This window comes from Leuciscus leuciscus (genome assembly GCF_965113295.1).
Source record: "Leuciscus leuciscus genome assembly, chromosome: 5".
Classification (NCBI taxonomy): Eukaryota; Metazoa; Chordata; class Actinopteri; order Cypriniformes; family Leuciscidae; genus Leuciscus; species Leuciscus leuciscus.
The window spans coordinates 45,559,005-45,585,181 of NC_138729.1; the positions used below are offsets into that span (position 1 = coordinate 45,559,005).

Genomic DNA, 26,177 nt, shown 5'->3' on the forward strand with positions numbered 1-26,177 from the left:
GCAGACACTGAAAACACCACGAGCGTCACGAGCGCTTTAGTGTGTGTGTAGTAGATGAAACTACAGTGAGTTTTCTGCATCACGGAAATCATAAGGCTCTACATGGTATTTGCCATGTTAAAGAGAGTTAGTTGTGTGAATCATTTATTGTTGTGTTATAAAGTTAACTAACCATTAGTAACAAGGGTATGCAGTTCATTGAGGTGCCTTCTCAATACAATCTACATATATACATATATTGCTCTGTATGGCCATTGAATAGATGTAGCAATTGTTTAATCTATGCACACGTATGGCGGTATTTAAAAAAAATACATATTGCCCAGCACTAAAGAAGAGCAATTTATTTTTTATATTAAAAAAAGAATCTCTCTTGCAAAACATTTTAATTTTAAGTTTAATAACGAACAATTAAAAGGATGCTTTTCAATGTTTCATCTTTGAAAATATCAACTCTCCAAATTTTGCTTAACAAAATGAAATGAAAATATCAAATGACAGCCGTAATAATTCATCAGGATTAATCTCATGGGAAGTTTATTTGAGAATACAATCATAAATAACCCATTACAAAAGCATATAAAGGTGAAACTGTATATGTCTTACCAGGAAGAGCACTGACATCCCCAGTCGGCTGTTGGGATGCTTGGGTCGCTCCTCGTCTCTTAATGGGAGTAGCGCCAGGGGCGTTCCGCCGAAGCTCTTGTCTCATGCTGTGATAGACGGCTGCAATGTAGGCTGCAAACAACCAATCAATTATCATGATGAGAAATTATAATAAAATTATAAATTCACCTGTAATGTTTCTTGAGCAGCAAATCAGCATATTTGAATGATTTCTGAAGGATCATGTGACACTGAAGACTGGAGTAATGATGCTGAAAATTCAGCTTTGACATCACAGGAATAAATTACATCTTAAAGGGATACTCCACTTTTTTTGGAAATAGGCTCATTTTACAACTCCCCCAGAGTTAAACAGTTGAGTTTTACCTTTTTCAAATCCATTCAGCCGATCTCCGGGTCTGGGGGTCCCACTTTTAGCATAGATCATTGAACCGGACATGACCATTAGCATCTCTCTCAAAAAAATGACCAAAGAGTTTCAATATTTTTCCTATTTAAAACTTGACTCTTCTGTAGTTACATCGTGTACTAAGACCGACGGAAAATGTAAAGTTGCGATTTTCTAGGCTGATATGGCTAGGAACTATACTCTCATTCCTGCGTAATAATCAAGGAACTGTGCTGCCGTACCATGGCTCCAGCAGGCGTAATGATATGACGCAGCGCCTGAAAATAGGTCTAATAGGTTAGGCAAACTTAGTCCCGGTCACGTTGGAAGTTACCGAGCTGGGGACTATTTTCAGGCGCTGCGTCATATCATTACGCCTGCTGGACTCATGGTACGGCAGCAAAGTTTCTTGATTATTACGCAGGAATGAGAGTATAGTTCCTAGCCATATCAGCCTAGAAAATCGCAACTTTACATTTTCCGTCGGTCTTAGTACACGATGTAACTACAGAAGAGTCAAGTTTTAAATAGGAAAAATATTGAAACTCTTTGGTCATTTTTTTGAGAGAGATGCTAATGGTCCTGTCCGATCGAATGATCTATGCTAAGCTATGCTAAAAGTGGTACCGCCAGACCCGGAGATCGGCTGAATGGATTCGAAAACGGTAAGACTCAACTGTTTAACTCTGGGGGAGTTGTAAAATGAGTGGAGTATCCCTTTAAAAATATATTAAAATAGAAAACAGTTATTTTAAATTGTAATATTTCACATGATTTCTGTTTTTAATAAATTTTTTATCAAATAAAAGCAGCCTTGAAGAACATAAGAGACTTCTTTCAAAAACATTTTTAAAATCTTACCAACAACAAACTTTTGTTTACTAGTGCACATGGAGCATAAAGACATAAAAGCGATTGCAGTTTTGGAAGTCTAAAAAGGACAGTGAGAATTTTGAAAACAAACACAATCTGTAATGTTACCTGAAATGATCATAAGAAAGTATTTCTGACAGGATGCCGTCTGAGGAAGGTACTGCATGATGTTCCAGTTACTTTCAATCAGGTCTTCCACATCTTCTTCCCCGTCCTGTTCTTCATCCTCCTTTTGATTTTCTTCATCTTCATCCTCATCCTCACTTCCATCTCCCTCTGCTCCATCCTTTTTTGTCTTCTTTTCATTGCCATGCTAGAGTTGGTAAAAAATAAATTAAAATTAAGTAAATGTGCGTTGAAACTCAACTTGAACGGTATAAAAGTCACCAATCTTTTTACACTGAAAAATTCCAAGTTGGAACAAGTTGTTTCTAGGCCTTGTGCTTTACCTCTCCATACAGAAGGCTAGAGGGCAGCTTTCCCTTCACTCCTCCATAGTTAGTAGGATCCATCCACAGCAGAAACTCCCAACAGCGTGAGAACGTGATGGACAGAGAGTGGAAGATTTCTTTTGAATGGATACTGACAAACAGCAAACAGAAAATTAATACCAATGTTGGGACTTCAGAGACTTGCACATTGCACAAGAAACTTGGATTACAGTCTAGACGAGAATTAAATAAATAAATAAAAGGGTTTGAAACCTGTTAGTGATATACTCCACGTATGCAATGGAGTCATCAATGCGTCGTTTCTTGGTGCAGAGGAGGAGACGGTTGAAGTTTCCGTAGATCACAGATGATCCCAGGCGCTTAAACTCTGCCACAAGTCTGAAGTGTTTAAAATAAAGTGTTTAAAACCAGAAAAATATAAGTAGTCATCTTGTGGCTCAAACAGTAAAGCATGGCGCTAGCAACACCAAGATCATGGGTTTGATCACAGGGAATACATAAACTGATCATTTATACTTCAAAAGTTATTTTGGGCAAAAGTATCTGCCAAATGCATACATGTTCATACCAGAACAGAAAGCTGCTTGGTTTGAAATTGATTTCTGTGAGCTGTGCTTCATACAGACAACAGATCTTTTTTGGCTGCTAAATTTCACTAATGTGACCTCACATTAATGGAGCAGCTTTCTTTAACTCCAAACATCAAGTTGACATAAAACTGGTAGTCTGTAACCTGTACTCACTGTAGGAAGATCTTCTTCATCATGTTGAGGAGCGTGCGGTGCAGGGCCGGGTCGTACAGCAGAGAACTGGGTGATCGCAACCATCGATAAAAATGCATCACCTGGTTATCAGCGTAGACGTTATGATACTGCGTGATCTCTCGAACCCAACCAACAACCATACTCTTCAGAATCCTGCACAAGGACGGAAAACAGTGAGAACCCTTTTGTACAGAATGAGTTTTTGCAACAAAAAAACCCAAAACAAGATGGTTTGATTGTGTTTACTAGCCTTACTCATTTATACATGCATACCTGAATGTGTTGGAGCAGAGCGCTGTCTCGTCATAGCTAGCCACCGCATTTGTCCCCTGATTTCCTGACATCATTTCCTCCAGTGATGCATGCTGAATGACATCAAAGCTGACACCAATGCTGGCCCCGCCTTCCATGTCGTTAACGTGCTGGGACTGCAGAATGGTGTTCACTGCCAAACTCTGAATATCCAACTCCACACAAACTGGAAAAATAGGCAAAAAGTACTTTATAGAGATACATTTTTAAAAGTAATATTTTTACTAGGGCTGTCCCCGACTATGGATTTTCATAGTCGAATCAGAATCGTCATGTCTTGCCTATAGTCGACTAATAGTCGAATCATGTGTATGGGGGTGGGGCTGGGGGCGGGGCTTTAACGTTTCAAAGCCGCGATGTACAGAAAATCACACAAAAGATATAGAAGAAAATGTATAAAAACATTTTTGATCAATAAAACTAAGAAATAACATAAATAACTCCAGAAAGGCCACACTGCAGATTTGCATTTCACATGCAAATCAAATTAAATCGGCTAAATTACCTGTGCGAGCAGGCCAGCCTACAGCACAACATCGATGCACCGAAAAAATAAACAATTAATTTACTAAATTAAATTAGAACAGAATATACCTTTCTAATAAATAAAAATACAAAACGAAATAAATCAGAATCAAGTCACAGGATGAGGAGCAAATGTGTGCAAAATGCCTAAAGTGCAGGGGAACATATATTCAAAACACAAGCCACAAATAGTTAGATTAGATAACCCTGACAGATTAATAAATACAATAAAAATAAAGAAAATATTAAAATAACGATAGTAGGCAGAATTTTCAACTTTGTCTTTTTAACTGCAGAAACAACAATAAATGCTAAACTGGAGTCGCAGTCTTTTTAGCTAAAAATGTTCACAGCATCCAAAAATAAAATTAGAACCGGCTGAAAAGTTTTGATATCACTTGTACCTGATCGAGAGAACAAATCCTGAAAGTCTTTAACTCTGTCTGTCCGTTGGAGTCTTTTCAAATTGTGCGCGCGGATAAAATACATTCTAACGTGAAACCCAGTCTATGCGTGAAACATGTTAACGTTGGCCGGCAGAAGTGCGATCATGGTTTTCCTGATGCTAAATCCAGCCTTGGAGAATATCCTTTCTGATGGTGTACATCCACACTTTAGATTTTCTTATCCCAGACATTGTTAAAGATTTAAATCCTTGCCGCGAAGACGCTCCTCTGTCGGTCACGGATTGAAAGTGAAACTTAAATCTGTCACGGGGTGTTTGGATTTATTCACGCACGTTAAAAAATATTTATTAAAAGCTTCTTTCTTTGCACATTTTTATATACAGCATTATCATAATAGGCTGAATGTTAACGTATTGACAGAAAACCGGTAGTTATATGTGAAATCAGACATTGAGCGCCCTCATATAGCCAAAGTGGCATGATCCTCGTTTCATAACACCTCTGCGAAGATTCGACCGTGAGATCGGTAGTCGAATCAGGCTCCTCCTATCGAAGCATCGAATCTTCGACTATTCGGGGTCACCCCTAATTTTTACTAATATTAACTGTTCTTTATCTGTTCTTTAATATAGTGTCTACTAATAGATAGGGAAGTTATTTGGTGGGTCTCTAAAGAATAGCACATAAATTATATTTAGGTAAAGGAACTAAATGTTTTTTTATGCAGCATCAGTAATATTTTTTTTTATATGCCCTTATTTTCAAGTGAGAAATGAAAGAAATTATCTATTTTAAAATAGCTTATTTAAAAAAACAAAACAAATATTTTTACCATAATTTTGCATAAATATGACATAAAAATACCAGCAATTACTGTATTTAATAAAAAAAAGCATTTAATTTATTTACCACAATTTTGCATAAATATAATAATATAAATAAAAGTGCCAGTAATAGTTATTTTTATTTCAGGGTTCTTGCAGGTTTCATCAAGTCAAATTTAAGACCTTTTTAAGACATTTTAAGACTATAAAGTTTGAAATTTAAGACAAAAAAAAATCAAATCAAAGAATTCATTTTATTTCAATGAATTAAGTAATTGAAAAAACATTAATTTAATTTACAGATAAAACAATCACATTAGTAACCTTCCACACCCAACAACGTGTGTCAGAATCAGAAATATTATTTTTTTTATAGAAAATTGTACTATGCATATTATACTGTAAAAAACACATAATTAGTTGATTTTAGTTGATCATAGTTGATCATAACTAGAGATGAAATGGCATGAACATTTAATTTCAATGATTATAGTGACAAAAATGACCACGGTTATTATCACAGAATCCTGTTCAAAAAGTACTAATACTACACAATGTCGAAAACCAGCAAATAACAAATAAAATTTGCATCAATATGCACTTTTTGTTTACATAAACATTAAAATAATACCATTAAAAATGATAGCCAGATTTTAAAAGTGTCTTGCAACATGTTATATACTAACATGTACAAGTTCAAATAAAGTTTAGACAAAAAAGTTTTTTTTATAAAAAGATAAACCTCACATATTTCAGACATATTTCAGCACACATACAAATCCACATGCACAGACACACACACACACAAACACACACGCGCACACACATGTACGCACGCATACATACACGCACAGACACACACACAGACAGACATGCACATACTACTACTTTTTTTAGGTATATACATAAACACGCAATACAGCCAAATTGCTCCACGTCATTTATTTTTGTGGAAAGCCAGTGCAGGCCTGAGCGGCGGTCATATTTTGTACCGCCATGCGGTACATCTAGTTTATATTCATAATGCATATGTTTATAATTGTTATAGTCTAATAATGATGTAGTTGTGTCAAAAATAAATAAAACAATTACAATAACAACTTAAGTGGATATTTAGGCTATACTGCCATCTCCTGCTACAAATGCAATATTCTCGCTGTGTCTTTAAGATCTGCTGTACTCTTGTCTGCGTGTCTGATCCTGTGTCTTAATTTGCTTACCTGTGGAGTAGCAGCCTTGGCTGTTGATCTCCATGGAGCCTCTCTCATCACTCTCCATCACCAGTCTGCTGTCGTCAGCCTCTTTCCCCCCAAGGTCCGGCCGTGCCGTAGGTGACAGCCACAACAGGTGGTTGTGCTTTCTCAGATGACGTGCAAGAAATAGATCTGATCCAAATATAGAAATATCCTGAGGCAGGTTTCCCACGGGAAGGTGATAGTACCTGCAGAGAGAAAGGACATTACAGTACATGAGTCTGAAGTCAGCTTCTCCTAGCATGCGACATCATGTTGATTTTTTGGGGGGGGGGTTTAAAGGCACAGTTTGCAAGTTTTGCCACTAGAGGTCGCTTATTCAAAACAACATCAAAGGCGTAGCTTGATGATGCTGTGAATGAGCGTGTAATCATGGGAGTTGTCGTCTTCACCTCCACAGAGAAGAAGAACACAACCCCAAACATTTATTTCACGCTGACTTGAGTGCAATTCATCATACTGTGCCTGAATAAAAAAAGAAGATAGCTTTCTACACTAATTAAATAAGTATAACCTCATGGTCAACTTTAAATAAAACCACTAGTATGACAGTGACAAATTTGTGTGGTGTACCTGGCCATATCAAAAGCCTGTGAGAGGCAGCTGTCCAGGTTCAGGTAGTGTTTGATCATGCGGCGAGCTCCGTGTCGTTGCCAGTCCAGTACATTGTAGCTTATCTCATCTATAACATGAACTGGCACCACCGGAAACTCCTCCAGTACAGTCATGCCGGCTGCCAGACGCCGCAGCTCCCAGTTAGACTGGACAGCGATCAGGGTTGGACCACGGCGCTCCTCCTGCACACATGTTCAGAAAAATGGCTGCTATTTATCTGCTGGACTGTGCAATTGGCTTTTTAAAAAAATTTTTTTTAAGTGTTTCTATTATGCTTTTTTTGCATATTACCTTTCATGTAGTGTGTAATATAACAGTTTGTGAATGTAGAAGGTCTGCAAAGTTTTTATTTATTTAATACATTTTATTTATTTATCGTCTCCCAAAAGAAAGAACAGATTCTGAACTGCCGAAACGAGTTGTCAGCAATTCCAGTCTTATTCATGCACAAACCTATGTAGGTTTGTAACAAATCTACTTAATGCCAGCCTACGGGTTTCAAATCACAGGCAGAGTGTGAACCAACTCTAGAGTAAAGGCTAAGGAAATTAGCTTTCTATTTAAAAACACATTTAAATAGAATGTCATGAAAAAGCCCTACCTTTATAATCACTAAAAAGCTGTCATTCATCTCAATTCATCGCAATCTATAGATCAATGAAGCTGGCTGCACAATCAATCTCTTATTTAGCCTGCATTTATCTACACTTTGTTTGTTATAAGTTAACTTATACTGATCAATGCTGCAAAAAAACATTGTGAATGGAAACCTTTGACGCTCTTAAGAGCGCAAACACCAAATCCGTTTAGCTAATATGCTATTATTACGGAGAAAAACTGTTCCTAGACCAGCCGTTATGGGTAGCGTTTCCCTCTAAAAGCAATCAGAAAGAGCAGCAGTCAGTGGTTTAAGTGAAAAGGCTAAGCCTTGCCCAGCCTTACACACGCTCCACCCATGGCTGACTATGAAAAACATCTCAGACACTGTGAGAAAAGCAGTGATGCTGCAATATACAGTATATTAATAGCATATACAGGTATACATATTAATAGCATAATAGGGTCACTTTAAATAACATGTGGAGGCCGTACCTTATAGTTGAGGAGAATGCGCTGCAGTGCACGGTAGATGGCTTTGATGTCATTTTCAGCACGCACTTCAAACTGATGTTTCTCAGGTGGCAGAAGCTCCTCTGTGGTCTTCTCCAGCAGTGCTGTGCGCTCTGCTCCGTACACTGAACTCAGGTTCGGCATCTGATTGCTGCGTACCTACATTTGGTGTAAATTACAGTAGTGTAAACTGCATCATCATCTTTGCACTGTGTATTTCTTGCAGGGCTGATTTTATTAAATAAATAAACCGCAATAAATATTAGCATTGTAATGTTACAGTTGTACTGTAAAATAACAGTACAATACTAAACTGAAATATTACAATAGTAATGTTTCTTACTATGATTTATATTAATTTATTATTATAGTAATATTTATTATTTTGTTTGTTTTTATCTAGAAATGATAATAATAATAAAATCATAATAATACTCATCATATAGTCACATAAATATAACCACAATATTTGGCTTATTTTGGTTTGTCTCCTAGTTGAGTTTTTAGTTTATGTTTTAAGCTAAAATGTGGAGCTTACCGTGTCAAGAACAAAGACACTGGCTTTACGTTGAGACGGTATGAAGAGGCCAAAGAGAGCCTTATGGCCCTGACTGTGATGGTACAGGTAAATGTGCCTTACACTGCCTGCAACACATAAAACACACCCAAACATATTTTTAGCTTAAACACTATTATTTTTAGCCACTAAACAGATGCACAAACATTACCATAGTGCATGTACACATTTTGAAACCAATTACAAGCAATTATCTCACCTGGCTCGAGGTAGCTGAACTGGGCCAGGGATCTCATCTCTAGGTGTTCCAGGTCAAAGGTGTCAGCCTCTCTGCCAGCCAGGGCTCTGACCACCTGTTTATTGACCATACACATGCAGCCCAGCTGGACCAGAGCCCGGAACAGCAGCGGAACCTACAGGTCGTGTGAGAGGGCACGAGACAGACACATAGAAATGACCTCTTTAGATACCGCAAGATAAGGTCAATGCAGCACAGGGCAGAAACCCTCTCTGGAAATCTCCAATTAGTCTAGAATATTCCAGGCTGACCACAAAACTAAAGACAAATTCATATACCATAATGCTAATTAAAAGGCAATATTTTGGAAAAGGCAATTACCTGTGTCTCATAGACACCCTCAATATCAGGAGCAGAGAGATCTGCATTGATCTCATTGATGTGTTCTTGGTACATGTCCTCAGGAACTGCATACTGATACAGGTAATAAACCACACTGGAACGTGGAAGTATCCGGTTCACCTGTCATTTAAATGGGTCAAAGTGAGATTAAGAGCACAGCTTTGATGGATGAGTTGAAATATCCATGTTGAATCATTGCAACACTCTTTGGAATACATGATTCTGAGCAAAATACAGGTGAATACAACATTAGCAATGATAATATTATTGTTAATAAATGTAAATTAATATTGTTGCAATATTCATCATCTTGCTAAGCAGATTTCTATACTGTGATGGACTCTTTGCCTTAAAGGAAGCTTTAAGCTAATCTCCAAGCAAGATCAAATTCTTCACTGACACATTCGCTTGAATCTTTAACTGCCACTAAATTAATTTATAGTTAAGAACATGAAGATTTCTCCTTAAACAGATCATGGACAAAATTGGTGCTGAAAATGTTATACAGCAGACCTTTTTGCAGGTAGCCCCCTCTTCTTGCTTGGGCACTCTCTGATTGACATAAAACACTCGTGGGATGTTGAGCTTCATGCAGTGCAAGTCACTGCCAATGACCGCCCACAACTTATAAAGACCCGGGTGACTGGTCTCTGCAATCTAGAGGTGGATAAAGAAACACACCATGCATTGTGACAAAAAGAACAAAACAGTAGTCATGTTTAATAGTTTAGATACAATGGATACTTTTATTCAGCAAGGGCACATTTGATCAAAAGTGACAGTATAAAGACAGTATAAAGACTGGAGTAATGATGCTGAAAATTCAGATTAGCATTACAAGAATAAACTACATTTTAAAATATATATCAAAATAGAAAACAGTTATTTAAAATTGTAATATGTCACAGTATTACTATTTTCACTGTATTTTGATCAAATAAATGCAGCCTTGGTGAACATAAAACAAACATTTGAACGAAAGTGATATGATATGAAAGTGATTAGATATCCGCACCCAATCGGCACATTTCAAATATTCTAATTCTCAGTGTTAAGCGTGATGATATGGTAACATATCAAATAAACATTTACCGGTAAAGTAAAAGTGTTTCTTTGGCAAAATTACATTTCTTTAATAGCCTAAACAAAGGCTTTACACCCTTCAAACTTAAATAGTCACTGTTTCCATCACTGCAACTTCCCGAACATCACACACACAAGAAATTAAATTTGTTCAGCCCAAGCAAAATCTGGATATAGGCTTTATTAGTTTTATTGTCATATAAATACAGCACTTCACAGCCATTACATATCACACACCAAACACTTTATTCATCCTGATTAACTACACTAAAACTATCCCCAAATGGTACTTTTCATGGCTTCAGTTTGTTTTGTGTTTAATTCTTTGTATTTAAATTTCTCCCGGATCTGTTTTGCCTACATTGCTGCTTAAACAAGTGGATCCCGCAACTGCGTAGCTCAGAGTCTGCAAATTAGTGCAAAAAATTTAGCTTTAAACTCATTGAAATGTCTATCATTATGATGGTAAACACTCTTATCAGAATAATTTCTGTAAAATGTGTGTAAATAGTTAAAGCTGTTAAGTTATTAAGCAATATCTGATGTAGGCTTCTTCCTTTGTGTTTTATATAATGACAACTAGGAGGTGCTTTTCCGTTTATTAAAATCAACACATTTATCTCATCCATCCACGACCCACCCATGAAAAAAGTGGAATGTTATATTTTTTTTACTTGGCCCACCAGACCTGCGGATTATCTGCTGTTTCCAAGGATATAACCACGATCCGCACATCACTAATGTACATGGAAAATGTATTTACATGAAATCACTGAATTGCCAGTGTGACGTACCTGTACAATTTGCCAGGGCATGTCTAGAATGCTACGGGCGGTTCTCCGCAGGAAGCTGCCTAGACCTGTTGTCGGTCCATCACGGATTACACCACCCCCTGTCGGCTGAGATTCCCCATCAATCAAACGTCGTCGTTTCCGTCGTTCCTTCCTCTGGCGAATCTGCAGCTCCCATTTTTTCTTGTGGTAGCGCAACCAGACAAGAATTTCCTCCTATACACACACACACACACACACACACACACACACACACACACACACAAATACAAAACAATTTGCTGTGAAGCCTTCCTTTTATTTGATATTTCGATAGATTTAATCAAACATAATATCTGATCATATGTAACATGAGATAACAAATGCTCCATTTCAGCTGCAGGTGTCATCAATATAAAGAGCTCAGACTTGACTTTTGCGGTTTATTAAAGTGCCCATATTATGGTATTTTAAAGTTTCCTAATTTTGTTTTGGAGGTCTCCTGCAAAAAGTTTAAATGCATCCAAGGTCAATACCCTCTTTAATTTTCTTAGAATATATCACCTGTTTTCTCAGTGTCTGAAACAGGTCAATCAAGGATTCGGTCTCTCTAAACCGCTCCTTTCAGAGAGCCTACTCTGCACTGATTATTCAGATGGCCCAGCCTGTTGTGATTGGTCTACTGCTTGCGTGTCGAATACCAAACGCTCATTTCAATATCTGAATTTCAGCTCCGGAGGCTCCCACAGCACTTACAATGGCGTTGGTTTAACCGTATCAATTCGGGCAAGAGTCCTCATCTTTTGGAAGCGCATGCAAAGAGGATTTGCTTTCACAGCGCAGAAAACAGTGTCTTCTCAACAAGACAACACAAACCGAGCTCTTCTAGGCCTCAGCTACAACTAAAGTGTTTGAGGGAGGGTCAAAGTTGACGTTGTTCGAGGGCAGTCAATAAACCATAGGTTAGCATTATGGAAACCTACGCAGATTAGTGTAGGACTGGAATTACTGGCGACTTGTTTCAGGCAGTTCAGAATCTGTACTTTCTTTTGGGAAACATTAACTCAATTTATCGTGATCTTTGAAACATTTACATTCACAAACTGATATATAACACAATACATGAAAGGTGATATCTGAAATTCATAATAGGGGAACTTTAACTGTAACTTGCAGTAAATGTTATTGCATTGTTATACTGTCTGTATTACCCGGGTGGCGCCCATGGCTGGCGGTGGCCCCAGTATTTCTCTCCAAGACTGTGTGAGTTCTTGCTCTTGAGACTCGACCTGGCTGTCCTCTCCCTGAGATATCCTCTTCCTTTTCGTGCTGATTAGTATGGCAGGTTGCACGGGGCGCTGAGGAACACCGAAATCCTCCATATCAGGAGTCTCACCTGATGCTAGAGTTTGTTGGGCCACCTGAGAAAGACAGAAGAAGGTGTGTGTACAGAAGGAGACAGGTAGACAGCAAGTTGTGTGAACGGTGTGTGTGACAGTAGACCTACCTGTCTCTTTCCCTCACTGGTAAAGAGCTCACTAATCTTCTTTTGCTTGTAGATGTCATTCTTTTCCAGAAGCTTCTTATGCAGCCAGTCTGGATGTCGTACTCTGGGTACTGGGTTTTTCACCTGAACAAAAATAGTAACTGTTAAGAACATGGAATTAAACAGAAGAGAATATAAATGCACACAGATAGAGACCAACACATATTTGATGCTCGTCAAATTAGGTAGATTGGGAAAAAATTCGGATTATCGTAGAAGAAATATAGTGCTTGATTCTGGTTAGGACAGGTATGACAGGACTGATATACAGTAAAGGCCAAAAGTTTGGAAACATAACTATTTTTAATGTTTTTGAAAGAAGTTTCTTCTGCTCATCAAGCCTGCATTTATTTGATCAAAAATACAGAAAAAAATAAAATAATATTGTGATATATTATTACAATTTAAAATAATTGGTTTTCAATTTTTTATACTTTAAATTATCATTTATTTCTGTGATGCAAAGCTGAATTTTTCAGGATCATTACTCCAGTCTTCAGTGTCACATGTGACATCCAGTCTATCACATGATCCTTTAGAAATCATTCTAATATGATGATTCATTATCAAAGTTGGAAACAGTTCTGCTGCTTAATATTTTTTCATAACCTGTGATACTTTTTTAGGATACTTTGATGAATAAAAAGTAAAAAAAAAAAAAAAAAAAAAAAAAAAAAAAATGTTTTAAAAATAGAACTCTTTTGTAATAACAATATACACTACTGGTCAGTAATTTGGGGTCAGTAATTTTTTTTCTTTCTCTTTTATTCAGCAAGGATGTGTTAATTTTAAATTGATAAAAAGTGATAGTAAAGAAGATTTATATTATAAGAAAATATTTTTTTATTTTGAATAAATGCAGTTCTTTTTAACCTTTTATTCATCAAATATATTAGGCAGCAGAACTGTTTCTAACACTCATAATAAATCAGAATATTAGAATGATTTCTAAAGGATCATGTGATAGACTGGATGTCACATGTGACACTGAAGACTGGAGTAATGATCCTGAAAATTCTGCTTTGCATCACAGAAATAAATGATAATTTAAAGTATAATAAATTGAAAACCAATTATTTTAAATTGTAATAATATATCACAATATTAAAAAAAAAATCTGTATTTTTGATCAAATAAATGCAGGCTTGATGAGCAGAAGAAACTTCTTTCAAACAGATTAAAAATAGTAATGTTTCCAAACTTTTGGCCTGTACTGTAGGTCTAAATGATGTTGAATGTAATTTACCTGTTGTAGAGCTGCAGGAATAGTGATGATCTTCTGTATAGCACTGCCCAACCGCTCAATGTAGTAACTCCAGTCCAGAATCTTATATGGGAAAGACATGAAAAACAGTAATTAAAATATAACAGCAGTAAAGAATACAACACTCCTGTAATTTCAACAATTTTGAAATTGTGATATTACAGCCAAAGTCAATGAATCAAATTAACTCACAGATCTAATGTCAAGGTCATGGAGGCTAGGCATCTTCAGCCATTTACGCAGGAAATGCTTTTTAACACTCTCTTCAGCCTGAAAAATGGCCAGAGGGATCGCCCTGTGTGTGAAAGAAAACATTTTTTATATTTATTTATATTACAATTTAAAATAACTTTTATTTTAATACATTTTGAAATGTAATTTATTTCTGTGATGGCAGAGCTGAATTTTCAGCATCATTACTCCAGTCTTCAGTGAAGAAGACTGAAACATCGTCTATAATCAATCAATGTTGAAAAAAGTTTTGCTGCTTAATATTTTGTAGAAACCATTTTTTTCAGAATTCTTTGATGAATAGATAAAAATAACAGCATGTATTTGAAATATAAATATTTTGTAACAATGTAAAAGTCTTTACTGTCACTATAAATATTAATTATTTCTTATAAAGAAATACTATTTTTGCACTCTGTTTAAGTGGGAAACAACATTCTGAATAAGATGAAAATAACTATTTTAACGTCTCACCTCTCAGTGACGGGCGAGCCCTCCGGCTTGCGAGAGATGACATAGCGACAGCTGAGGCCGGCGTCCTTCACCATTTGATCACCAAGGAACTCAGCAAGACGCTTGGCCGTGCTGATGGAGGTGGATTTCTGTTCTCCATAATCTTCCAGTTTACGGGACATTGAGCGGTTTTCTGAAATCAGCTCAAATAACTCCGCATCTGGCATGTTAGCAGCCTTGAAAACAAAAGACAAGAACAACACTCTCATTGAGTGCCACTCCCATGCAGCTTTGCCTTGGTAAAATAATAAACACCGGAGTAAATTTTGTAATAAAATACAATGCAAGCAATTATTCCCATTATATTTCCACTTACACCTGTGGAAGATTGTGTGACATTTGTCAATACCTTGCTGTAGAGCACATCAAGCCAGTAGTCAGCCACTTTAGCCACAGAGGCATAAACCTCATCTAGAGTCGTGCCTTTCAGGAAGGCCTCAAACACAGACGACTGGAAGATCTTAATGAGTTGAAGTTCTCCCCTCCTCTTCACCTCAAAGCCCTTTAGCTCAGCCAGAGACCCATCCTCGTTAAACACGGCATACCTGAGGATAGAGAAGATACTTAGAAACAAAGTATCTCAACAAGTTACAACCAAATACATTGAATAAAATAAAAATGTTTCCTATATTTGAGGCTTTTATCCAAAGCAACTTACAGTAGTTTGGATCTACTAGTGACTTCAGGTACTGATCAGACATGTCCAACAAAGTATAAATTTAAACCAACAAAGTATAACCATGATGTAAACAATAGATTAATTGTGCAGTATAGACAGATTTTTTATTATAACAGGAGTTTTTACTCAGTTAGTGAGCTTGTGCTTTTTTTGCGCTAATTAATAGCATTAATAATGGTAATTTTATTGTAAGTAACGTTGCACCTACATATCAACCAACTCTCGGAGTATTAGTTGAGTATTAGTAGACTATTAGTGGTAGGGTTAGTAGAATAAGTTGATATGTACATGCAAAGTAATTAATCAGTAGAATGTATTTTGAGGAACCATAAAATAAAGTGCTAGCAGATATTAAAGGTGCTGTGTGTAACTTTTTCACTCTACTAAAGCATAAAAATACCATTATATGTTTGCATATACTGAGGAAACATGCTGCTAAGTGCACATACTCGTTTATCTGAAAAACACTTCTACAGCCAGTTATTTTACTTTGAAATTTGCGTTTCCAGGCTGGAATGTTTGTTATTGTTTTGGTCTGTGATGCAGCACTTTACCAATTTGCCACTTTTCATTGTCCATTGCGCACGTTCCAGTTGCGTGTGCTCAAACTGGCAATCCATGTGAGCGCTGTCCAGTCTGAAGAGCAGGTAGCAGGAGAAACGGCAATCTCCGATATTTTGAATTCGATTGCAGTACCAATTTCGACCACTAGTTGTCATTCTTACATACTGCACCTTTAAAGGGGTCATATAATGGTACATGCACTTTTACAAGTTGATTGTACTGAAATGTGTGTTGGCAGTGCCTGTACACAACCATCATAAAATGCTAAAAATCCATCCAGTGTTTTTTTTTTTATCTTATATGTTTTCCCCCATCTCAAATCAAGCCGTTCGATTTTGTGACGTCACAATATCGACGCCCCTCCCACGATGGTTGATTGACAGGTGATTGACACGATGGTTGATACGCCGACCGGCGCGTTCATTGTTGATAACTGGAACACTGAGTAGAATGGCATCTAAGCGATTGTGGTGTCCTGTTCTTGGGTGTAATAACGAACACAGCAGTCATATTGATGTTCCTAAATCCGTACCGCTGAAGACGCAGTGGCTGAGTTTGTTTTCGAAGGGAATATTCCCCACGATCAACGTCAATGCTTTCATGTTTGCGCGAATCATTTCACCAGACTGCTTTACAAACAAGGATCAGTAAAAAGCTGGTTATTTGCTAAGAAGCTGCTCCTGAAAAAAGGATCAGTACCAACTATTCGTGTTCCTGCTGCACCTCCAGAAGAACTGAAGTGAGTGTAACATTTTATTTACCTTTTATATTAATCTTTATATTAATCTTTGCAAATCGCTTGCACGCTTCACGATGAATGCGGCTATTTATACACCCAGGGTACATTACGGCATGTTTTCTATATACGACGTTATCAATATAATTCATAATCCCACGTTTATAATGAACGACGCGTTATGGTTATTGTGTTACAAACAGTGTACGCACAGAACAGAGGGGCGGGGTGAGCAAAGCTCATTATCATTTAACCCTCTGAGGTCTAAGGTGTTTTTGGGGTCCTTGAGATGTTCTGACATGCCCTGACATTTGTGCTTTTTTCAGTTGCTTATAAACATATTAATGGCAAAAAAAAATTACACACTATTTAGCACAAACAGGGCTACCATAATATGTGAGCAACAAGAATGTACATGTCTGCATTTTTGAGAGAATAATGTTTATGCGTGGTTATTGAAAAAACTAAAAACTAAAGTTTCTGAAATAAGGCCATAAAACACATACTAAATATGTGCCAATAAGACTTTTGTCTAATAGATGTCATTGCCTAGTGTTTTTTCTTCAAAATGATGTGAAAATCACCCTGCCCTTATCATTCACATAACACAATACATTGATTTGAATTTTGCAAAGCACTTTCTGTTTGGAAAGGCAATATGCGGAGTGGGCGTCACAGATCATGCATATTTAGTGGTTCACACCTTAGGAGACAATGGGGCCTGCATATTTAATTAGCCATTCATTCAGGTGAGTCACTGAGCCACAAGAATGCAAGAGCAACAGTTGGAAGCATCTCAATTCTTTTTTATTTTTCCACATATTGTGCTTGCAATTTGGCCTATAATATCCAAGGAAAACATGTCTAGTAATTGTGCAGTTAATTCTCATACTGTATTTTCAGGTTTGGAATATTTATCCTCTCCCCAAATTTGTCACTAATAAAACACAATAAAAATTATTTAAAGAAAAGGCTTATATTTACCTTTTAATAGTTTGTTTACATCTACCTTGTAAATATATTTTTTTATTAAAAAGGTTACAATTACAACAACAATTCAAGTGTAATCTTTCTTTGTAAAAACTAAAGTATACATTTTATCATACATATTTCAAAGTTAAAAAGGTTACAACAACAATAATTACAATTTCAACAATATTTCAAGTGTACTCTTTCTTTGTAAAAAAAAAGATTATAGGCCTACATTTTATCTATGTATTCATTACTTTGAATATAGCCAACATTGGAACAGCTAACATCTTAGTTGATGACTTTATTTTTGACAAAAATAGTAGGCTATTTTATATATAGAAATTGCTACACAAAAGCTTATTTGATGTGGCAGTATATTCTACAGTAAAAACTGTACCCAAATCTACTAAACAAAATGTTGTCTTTCATATTTCGCCTGACTGTAACGTTGTGAACGCACCGGAGAAATGCACATTTATTAGGCTACATAGTTTTTTTGTTTTGGATGGTTTTGTTTAGAACCAGCTTTCTGTAAATATATTACATTTTTTTTAGACATGTGAGGCGAGTAGGCTACGGGTTCATGATGATCTCCAGTTCAGACCTTATGTTGTGATTGCTAGCCTATATTTACTTTAAATCCAGGAAATTTGTTAATGAAAAAATTATTAAAATTAAGAGACAATTGATACAAAACGAAATTCGTTTTAAAGAAAGGATTTGTACTTTCTGTTTTGAGGTCTCTGTGAATGTTTGAAAGTATTTTAGTGCTTAGAGCGCTCGCGTCCATAATGGAGAACTGTCACGTAATATTGTTTTTTTCCTCATAAATGCGAACACGAAAAATAAAAGACAAAAGACTTTTAAGTAAAACTTACTCCGAAATTGTGTCCTCGGCGGAATTCGCTCTTCAATATGCTGCCGTTCGTCGTCTGTTACAATCTTCCTCTGAGGAAACAACCCGGTATCGTGCATTCTTCCTCGCTGTCCAGAATCATCTGAAGGGCGTCTTTACTGGAGAAGCGTGCCATACTCAAAACGCGATGAACTATCAGTAAGTCTGATAGAAACTGTGTTTTTATGGCATTGATCGGGGGGCGTATACTAGATCACCTAAACTATTTACATGTGAATCGCGCCGGGGGCGGGGCGCCCGCAGCTGATTATAAAGATAATGAGGCAGAAGGAAAAACGGTACCTCTCCTTGCTTTCAAACGGATTACATGAGTTGAAAACATTTGTGTTTTATATAAATTACTTCATTTAAAAGAAGAGATTTCAAGCTTCATAAAGACATAACTCACATGCCTGTGTGAGAAGTATTCGCTGAGTTATGATTCATTTTCGGACGCGTTTCGGAATGGACTACACGGACAGAGAGAAGGCAGAACCTAGCTTCGTGTTTATTTTTCTTTATTTGGCAAAAAGCACCACACTTTGTTTTTATTGTGAGTATACACAAAAATAATACACATTTAACAGAATCGATTGATGTATGAAACTTGCTTGTAATATCAAAGTCAACAGAGCAAAATTAATTTCTTTTGAACTGAACTGAAAAAAATCCAGCAAAACGCGTGGGCGCGTTTCTCGACCTCAGAGGGTTAAAGACCCATGCACTTAAACGGCGTGCTGAAAACAGAGTTGTTTTTGACCAGGTAAAATGAGCGTTTTCTTACAATACTAATGAGAATTTTTAATTAAAGTATATTACAAACTTTTAATTTAGACCCTAAAGAATCATATTAGCTTGTACAAAAATGACATTATATGACCCCTTTAAGAAGACAGTCTACTAATACTCTGAGAGTTAATTAACAAGTAGGTGCAACATTACTTGTAGTTAACAGAATGTCTAAATAGGACATTCAAAATAAAGGTCTAACCACATCATGGTACCAAAATCCATGAAAACGACTACTAAAATGTTGGTACCTAGTCCTTTCAAAAGAGTGAAAATGAACAAGTAGCTTTAGTGTAGCTCAGATGTAGTTCTCTCACCTCTTCTTTAGCTTCTTTCCTTCTTCTTTGGAGGCGGGCAGGATCATAGCCAAGTACGGCCCATCCACTTCAAAGAAGATGCTGTTCTCAGCTCTGGTCTCATATGTTAGAGATGCAGGGTCCACCAGCTCTTGATACTGATGATTTGTGAAACCCTCCTACACATACAAATGACACGACCTTTTCAGATTATCATTAGTTATTCCCTTTTAACCTTCTTTTTGAAGATATATTCCTTATTCATATACAATTAACCTGCTGATAATGTGGTTTACTGCTCAAAAGAGAAGCAAGATAAATTACCTTGACCATGATATTGAGCATGGCTCCTGGATAACTGATGGTCACCTTTGACTTCTTCTCATTGGTGGATTTTATGACAAAGTTCTCAGGAAAGGTGTTGGGAAGAACACACCAGATACCATCAGTGTCCAACTCCAGAGGCCTCCTAAAGAAGAAGAGGATAAATTAATCAATCAATTACAATAAACTGGTGTTTAAATGAACCACAACTCTGACAGTGTTTATGGGTTTGGTGTAAGAGCCTGACCCGATCTGCTCGATGAGCTCTCTGGCCTGGGTGATGATGTTGGCACCAGTATAACACACAATCCCAGCCATCTCCATTGAGTACCATCGTGCTCTGAGAAACATAATAAGAGCCATCATGTAAAACAGGAGTAGAAAACAAAAAGTAATATCAGCAACTACAGAAGACAAGAAACTCCTCAGGTATATTTGCTCTAGCACTGGTCAAATAAAAGTGATGGCTCTGATTGTTCTATACCCTTTTCTCATGACGTATCCATAGAAGGAGTTGAGGATGCACTTGTGCGCCAGTTGCAGAGACTCATAGAGAATCTCCATGTTCTTGCAGCGCTTCACCTCTGCTGCGTCCCCTTTATCCTGCGCTGAAGACAGCTTCTTCTTCCACACCTGGACAGATTATACCAAAAAATTAATAAAAAGTGATTCCTTCCTGCATAGGCGAGCAGACTAAAATATCACATTAAAAGATGATATATCCTAGAAAAACATATCCTTTTTAAAGAGTTTGATGCACTACGTAGACAGACTCGGACTCAACTTTATTGTCCTGCTCAGGGAAACTAAGATTGGTGCCAAACACTAACCACATCCATATAGTACATTTTAAAATACAAATAAATACCAAACTGTAACATTCATAACAAAATAAACAATTCAACACCATTTAGGCCTGAACCCAGTACCTTGTGGAGTCCTTTGAACTCATATCGACGGTCTCTGAAGGCTCGAACCGTGTCAACATAAAAGGAGTTCTCTCTCTGGCAAATGGTAGTGACTCTCTCCTCTAGTCTGGTCAGGTGAACCTTCTTATAGGCTCTTCTACAGTAGTCTAAGAAAACAAATACAAATGTAATAACGTGTCTCACTGTTCATCTATACAAGTGATGTACAAGTGCATAATTTAAGCTTTTCTTGGTCTGACAATAGTCAGACAAAACCTAGATCCTTGCAGATGGGTATGAGAATCAAGAATATACTGACCTCCCAAGCGCTTCTTCTCATGACGAGCCTGTTCTTCTCTATTGAGCACATGGAAAGCACGAGGTGGACCGTTTGGAAAGAGAGGGGGAAACTTCTCTGACTCCAATTGTTGCTGAATGCGGTGAAACTCACTCCTACTGGCCGGCACTATGAGGAAATAAAAAACACCCTGAACCTCACTGATAGTAAAACTGCATTAACACTTTATAATAGTTAAAGGTTCAGCAATTATGAAGTATATAAATGTTATAATGTCTGTTTATGTTATTACTAACCAATGTAATTATAAAGTGAGGCCAAAACTACTCATAACCAGTAATACAGTATATGACTAAAGCATACACTACCATTCAAAAGTTTCTGTAAGGTCGGTAAGATTTTTTTTTTAATGTTTTTGAAAGAAATCTCTTTTTCAAAAAACAGTGTTCTCTATTTTGCTATATGTTCAGTCCTGTGATGACAAAGCTTTTCAAAATATTTAGTTGTGCTGCTTAATATTTTTATGAAAAAAATGAAACCTGATTTTTTTTCAGGGTTCTTTAATGAATGGAAAGTTAAAAATAACAATTTATTTGAAATGGAAATCTTTTGTAACCTTATAAATGTCTTTACTGTCACTTTTGATCAATTTAATGTGTCCTTGCCAAATAGAAGTACTAATTTCTTTAAAAAAAATAACAATAATCTTTCTTGGCTGTTCTTGAGTCAACCCAAGATGAAAACAATTGTGGCATTAAACGTCTCCGCAAAGATCTAAGAAGTTCAAATTACTCACTGATCTCTCCTCTCCACTGCCATGACATCTTGCGCTGACAGTTTGCACCAGGTTTATTAAAATCACAGGCGGCACAGGTCGCCTCGTCCACCATGGCAGAGGGCTAGGAGCAAAAAAAAAATAAATAGATGGAGAGAAAGAGATGATTTAACTCACTTTATTCATATACAGCTGAAGAGAACAAACTAAAAGTTGTCTTAAAATGTCATTACAATGAAATTAACAACTTAAGCACCAGTATAAGCTGAGAACTGTATTGTACCTGTAGTCTGTTGGTGAGGATGATGTTGGGGTACATAGCCCCCACATCCAGATGGTAAATAAGAGGACACTCGATTCTATTGGGCACTTCCTTCAGAGAGATCAGCTTTCTTTTGATCTCATCACACACCTGAAACAGGTAAGATTATTATGACAACTAGTATTTAACATGATACATGTAAGCATCAAAAACATCACTGAATACTGACTCTGACTGACCTCATTAAAGTTGGTGACCTGCTCAAGGGGAATCTTCTCCTCTTCCTCAATCGCATGACGAAGAGTACGTTCTACCCTCTGAATCAAAAAGTCAAATGCTGCTGGATTCTGTAAGAACATAAATTATAAATAATTATGAAGATGTGATACAAATAAAACAACTCAAAACAATGTGCTTTGATTAAAGATGGACTCCCAGTTACCATTTTAAAGCGACAGGGGATGTCACTGCGAAACACACCAGACTCCAGAGCCTCGACGTGGCCGCCAACATAGGTCTCAGAGTCGAGTACATGACCATCGTCTGTGAGTTTATTAAAGACCTGCTCCTGCTTGTTTGGGAAGACAATGTTGGCATGGAAGGCCTGAACCATCAGCAAGGCTTCACACAGGGTACCGGAGCCTTTCCGCAAAACCTGACAGATATAAAGCAATCCATGATGTTAAAAACAATTATATTTACAGCTTTCTCATCACAATGTAGTAACTATAAAACCAAGAATTCGTAAATACAGACCTCATCGGGTTCCATGGGAATAATGGTGCAGAGGGCAAAAATGAAGGGATGAACATATTTCATGTAAAGGTAGTATGTGGCCACAGCGTCAGACACTGAATAGGTGGCAAGAGTCTGAAAAACAATAATACAGCTCATAATGCAAAATCAAGAACTGTCAAACACAAATCCATCAAATTCAAAAATGTAAAAATTTCATTAAAATAATAAAATATATTAAAACATTTATATTTAAAAATAATAATAATAAAGAAATAAGTAAATGATTCACAAAGTAACAAATTCATAGTCACTCAGAACCAATTTGATGGCTAATATGCAGCTACGCCAAGCAGGATTTTGGGCCAATGAGATTTTATTGTTGGCCACACAATACAAGGAAAATCAAACTGACCAGAGCCATAGAGAGAGAGAGTTGCGACACTCCCATAGACCTCCGTTGTAAATAATGGCGGCGCTTTTAACCGCCTACTTCCGGGATATGAAGATCGGAATAGTTCCAAACACTGTCATGTGGGCGTTGGACACCATTCACTTACATTGCTGCGCGTCGAGTTGTTCCAGAGTTAAGTTGCCGAAATATCGACCTCTTTTGAATTGTCAACTGTCTATATTGTATCAGAGGCCCTTTGCGATGCTTATACTGGTCTTCACTTGTACATGCACAGCGTAATTATTTATATTTTATGTTGGTTGTTTCAACCAATTTTCAAGCACTGCCTGCTAGCTAACGTTAGTTAGCTAGCGCGACTTCGTCAGCTAAGAGTTCGGTAATGAATCGCTACCACCTTTATAGCAACTTTTATTTAATTTAATTTTTTGGGATATACTAACTTTTCATTATGTTATTATTGTCTTGAGTGAAGCGGCTTGTGAGAACAATGCTGGACCTTTAGGATTGTTATGGCCATCACCAGTCCTGTCTGTTTCATGGATCACCTGCCCCTGGTTTTTGTTTTTCTTGTTCACACACACAAGCACACATTTTTGTTGTCTGTCATTGTTTAATAAAAAATATTTTATTTGAAAACCTTCATTTGTATCAGCCATGCTTAAATTCGTTTTTAATCTGTTATAGTTTTGATAATGTGTATGGCCTTAATCTTAAAATAATATTCTTAGTCTTAACATGATCATGTTTCACGTTGTGGTCCTGGGGGTGGCCACTTTCATCAGAAGAAGTGAGCTAGCTTCTAAGCGAATTCTGAACGGACCGCCACGGCAGACCTCTTGCGTGATCATGAAGGTAGGCTAATGGCTGAATCAAAATTTATAAGCAAAATCACGGGAATCAATAGCCTAATACAGCCCAGTTGTGCTAAAATAAATATCATGAGACGTCCATCATCAGATGAATGATATGGAAAAGTTAAGTTAGAGCCGCTAAAGCCAGTGCTACTACCCATGCGAACATGAACACTAAGCTTTTCCCTCCAAAAATATAGCCTAAAACTTATCTCCAAATGCAAAACTGACATTAACAAAATGCAATAATGCAATAACAGCTGAAAAAGTACTTGGGTGTGTGTTTTATTTTATATTTACCGTTCAATAATGCAATCGCTGCTGTCTGTCCCATAGAAGAACATGACAGCCAGCGTACGTTTTGGAACTATTGGGGCTTACATGAACCACGTGACAGCCATAGCGGCGACATCAAAGAGTGTCGCAACTCTCTCTCTCTATGGCTCTGAAACTGACCAGCTAAACGTCTTGTTAGTTGTGGCTGGTAACATAGTATGGACAATGTATGGTGTTACAATAAAATCTGTGTTAAAAATGAATTTATATTTTGCCTGACATTTTTCTGGAATGCTAAATTCATAAACCCCAAAAATAAAGTGTGTTGACTAAATGTTTATTGTGTAGAAAGTGAACGGTCATCTATGTAAATGATCAATGAGTGTGAAAGTTGAGGAGTAGAGGAAGGGCACCTGTGATTCTTCAGTAGCCATACGGCACATCTCCTCTGGGTCCAGCTCTACGGGGTCATAACCTAACTTAGCTTTTGCTGCAGCCTTGAGGTTATGACTTCCTACAGGCAAGTAACTGTCTCTCTTTACCCACCTGAAAGAAGAGAGAGGGTGAGACAGGGTGTATTTCCTAATATAAAGTCATACACAAGCCATTCATTAGAAAAAACCATTGAAGCCACTCTTACCTGAGGCAGTCCATGTGAATAGCTTGGCTGGCTTTATATTCTCCCTGATTGTCCTTCTGGAAGCCGATCTCCTGATGCATACTCAGGCCAAGTTGGGCCGCCCTGGTCTCTATAAATGGCCTGAGGACATAGAGACACAAATTCACCATCATCACATGCTACTTGTAAAAACACAAAAAATGGTCAAAACCACATGTAAATGAAAAATAAAAACATTAAACAGTCAACAGGATTTTATGTGATATAATATCAGATAGTCTAACAGTAATAGTCTAAAAGCATGTCCTACCAGTCAAAGAAATCTCCGTTGTAAGTGACAAAAATGTTCGGCTTGGTCTCATGGACGTGTTCAAACCATCTCTGAATGAGAGAGCCCTGCAAGCAGACAGAAAAGGTCAGAAATAGGGAAGGCAAATATTTACCAAACTACAGAAAAGTAGTTTGACAACTTAATTTTCTCAAGCCTTGTTTTACAATTGACGACATTATATCAATTGTTCAATTGCAGCACTGAGTACCAGTCTGGTAAACAATCCACATCATATACTGTTCAGCCTTACCTCATCAGGTTCATTAAATACTGTGAAAGGGCCCTCGTATTCAGGTTTAGGTGTGAACTCGAAGTCTTCAATGTCCTCAGAGACAATTTCTCTGTTTGTGATGAGGAAGCCCTGGGAAAATAGCACATACATTATAAACCATATCAAATGTTAAACATATCAAAGAGGCAGATACAATTTAAATACAGCATGAATAAAACTGACAATTAAATTACTTATTTACTGTGTGTAATTAATGACTGATCTATCGCAAGAGCGCAAAATACATTACCTGTCCATCTATCATGTATGATATCATCATGATCTGGTCTGTTTCAGCATCAGGAAACTTCAGAGGGAGTTTAGTGGTCTCAATATCAAACGCCAACACTACAGGGTCCTTAAAATGACAGAAAAATACTGCCATGAATAAGTGATTCATAATAATTAATGCAGGATCCTCAGTGAATAAACTGGAATGACATTATTGGCAATCATTGCCAGAGACT

The 26,177-nt window shown here is 37.1% G+C and overlaps 1 protein-coding gene across 1 annotated transcript in view; it reads right to left on the reverse strand.

Annotated features, from left to right (window-relative positions):
• The window catches only part of pole (polymerase (DNA directed), epsilon), a 34,629-nt gene that overhangs the window by 4,374 nt on the left and 4,078 nt on the right, over window positions 1-26,177 (reverse strand). The window contains exons 9-44 of the mRNA XM_082170801.1: window positions 25,961-26,068; window positions 25,690-25,800; window positions 25,419-25,504; window positions 25,130-25,249; window positions 24,903-25,035; window positions 22,969-23,082; window positions 22,655-22,867; window positions 22,452-22,559; window positions 22,234-22,362; window positions 21,972-22,074; window positions 21,197-21,343; window positions 20,899-21,044; window positions 20,454-20,602; window positions 20,217-20,309; window positions 19,970-20,114; window positions 19,667-19,824; window positions 15,064-15,259; window positions 14,676-14,890; window positions 14,163-14,265; window positions 13,953-14,033; window positions 12,668-12,790; window positions 12,372-12,581; window positions 11,185-11,397; window positions 9,821-9,964; window positions 9,287-9,427; window positions 8,927-9,080; window positions 8,689-8,795; window positions 8,133-8,309; window positions 6,999-7,222; window positions 6,393-6,613; window positions 3,378-3,582; window positions 3,084-3,257; window positions 2,593-2,718; window positions 2,338-2,470; window positions 1,997-2,201; window positions 607-738 (exon numbers count right to left, since the gene is read on the reverse strand). Of these exons, the coding sequence (XP_082026927.1) occupies window positions 607-738; window positions 1,997-2,201; window positions 2,338-2,470; window positions 2,593-2,718; window positions 3,084-3,257; window positions 3,378-3,582; window positions 6,393-6,613; window positions 6,999-7,222; window positions 8,133-8,309; window positions 8,689-8,795; window positions 8,927-9,080; window positions 9,287-9,427; window positions 9,821-9,964; window positions 11,185-11,397; window positions 12,372-12,581; window positions 12,668-12,790; window positions 13,953-14,033; window positions 14,163-14,265; window positions 14,676-14,890; window positions 15,064-15,259; window positions 19,667-19,824; window positions 19,970-20,114; window positions 20,217-20,309; window positions 20,454-20,602; window positions 20,899-21,044; window positions 21,197-21,343; window positions 21,972-22,074; window positions 22,234-22,362; window positions 22,452-22,559; window positions 22,655-22,867; window positions 22,969-23,082; window positions 24,903-25,035; window positions 25,130-25,249; window positions 25,419-25,504; window positions 25,690-25,800; window positions 25,961-26,068 (5,347 nt within the window). The remainder of the gene's footprint in view (window positions 1-606; window positions 739-1,996; window positions 2,202-2,337; window positions 2,471-2,592; window positions 2,719-3,083; window positions 3,258-3,377; window positions 3,583-6,392; window positions 6,614-6,998; window positions 7,223-8,132; window positions 8,310-8,688; window positions 8,796-8,926; window positions 9,081-9,286; window positions 9,428-9,820; window positions 9,965-11,184; window positions 11,398-12,371; window positions 12,582-12,667; window positions 12,791-13,952; window positions 14,034-14,162; window positions 14,266-14,675; window positions 14,891-15,063; window positions 15,260-19,666; window positions 19,825-19,969; window positions 20,115-20,216; window positions 20,310-20,453; window positions 20,603-20,898; window positions 21,045-21,196; window positions 21,344-21,971; window positions 22,075-22,233; window positions 22,363-22,451; window positions 22,560-22,654; window positions 22,868-22,968; window positions 23,083-24,902; window positions 25,036-25,129; window positions 25,250-25,418; window positions 25,505-25,689; window positions 25,801-25,960; window positions 26,069-26,177) is intronic.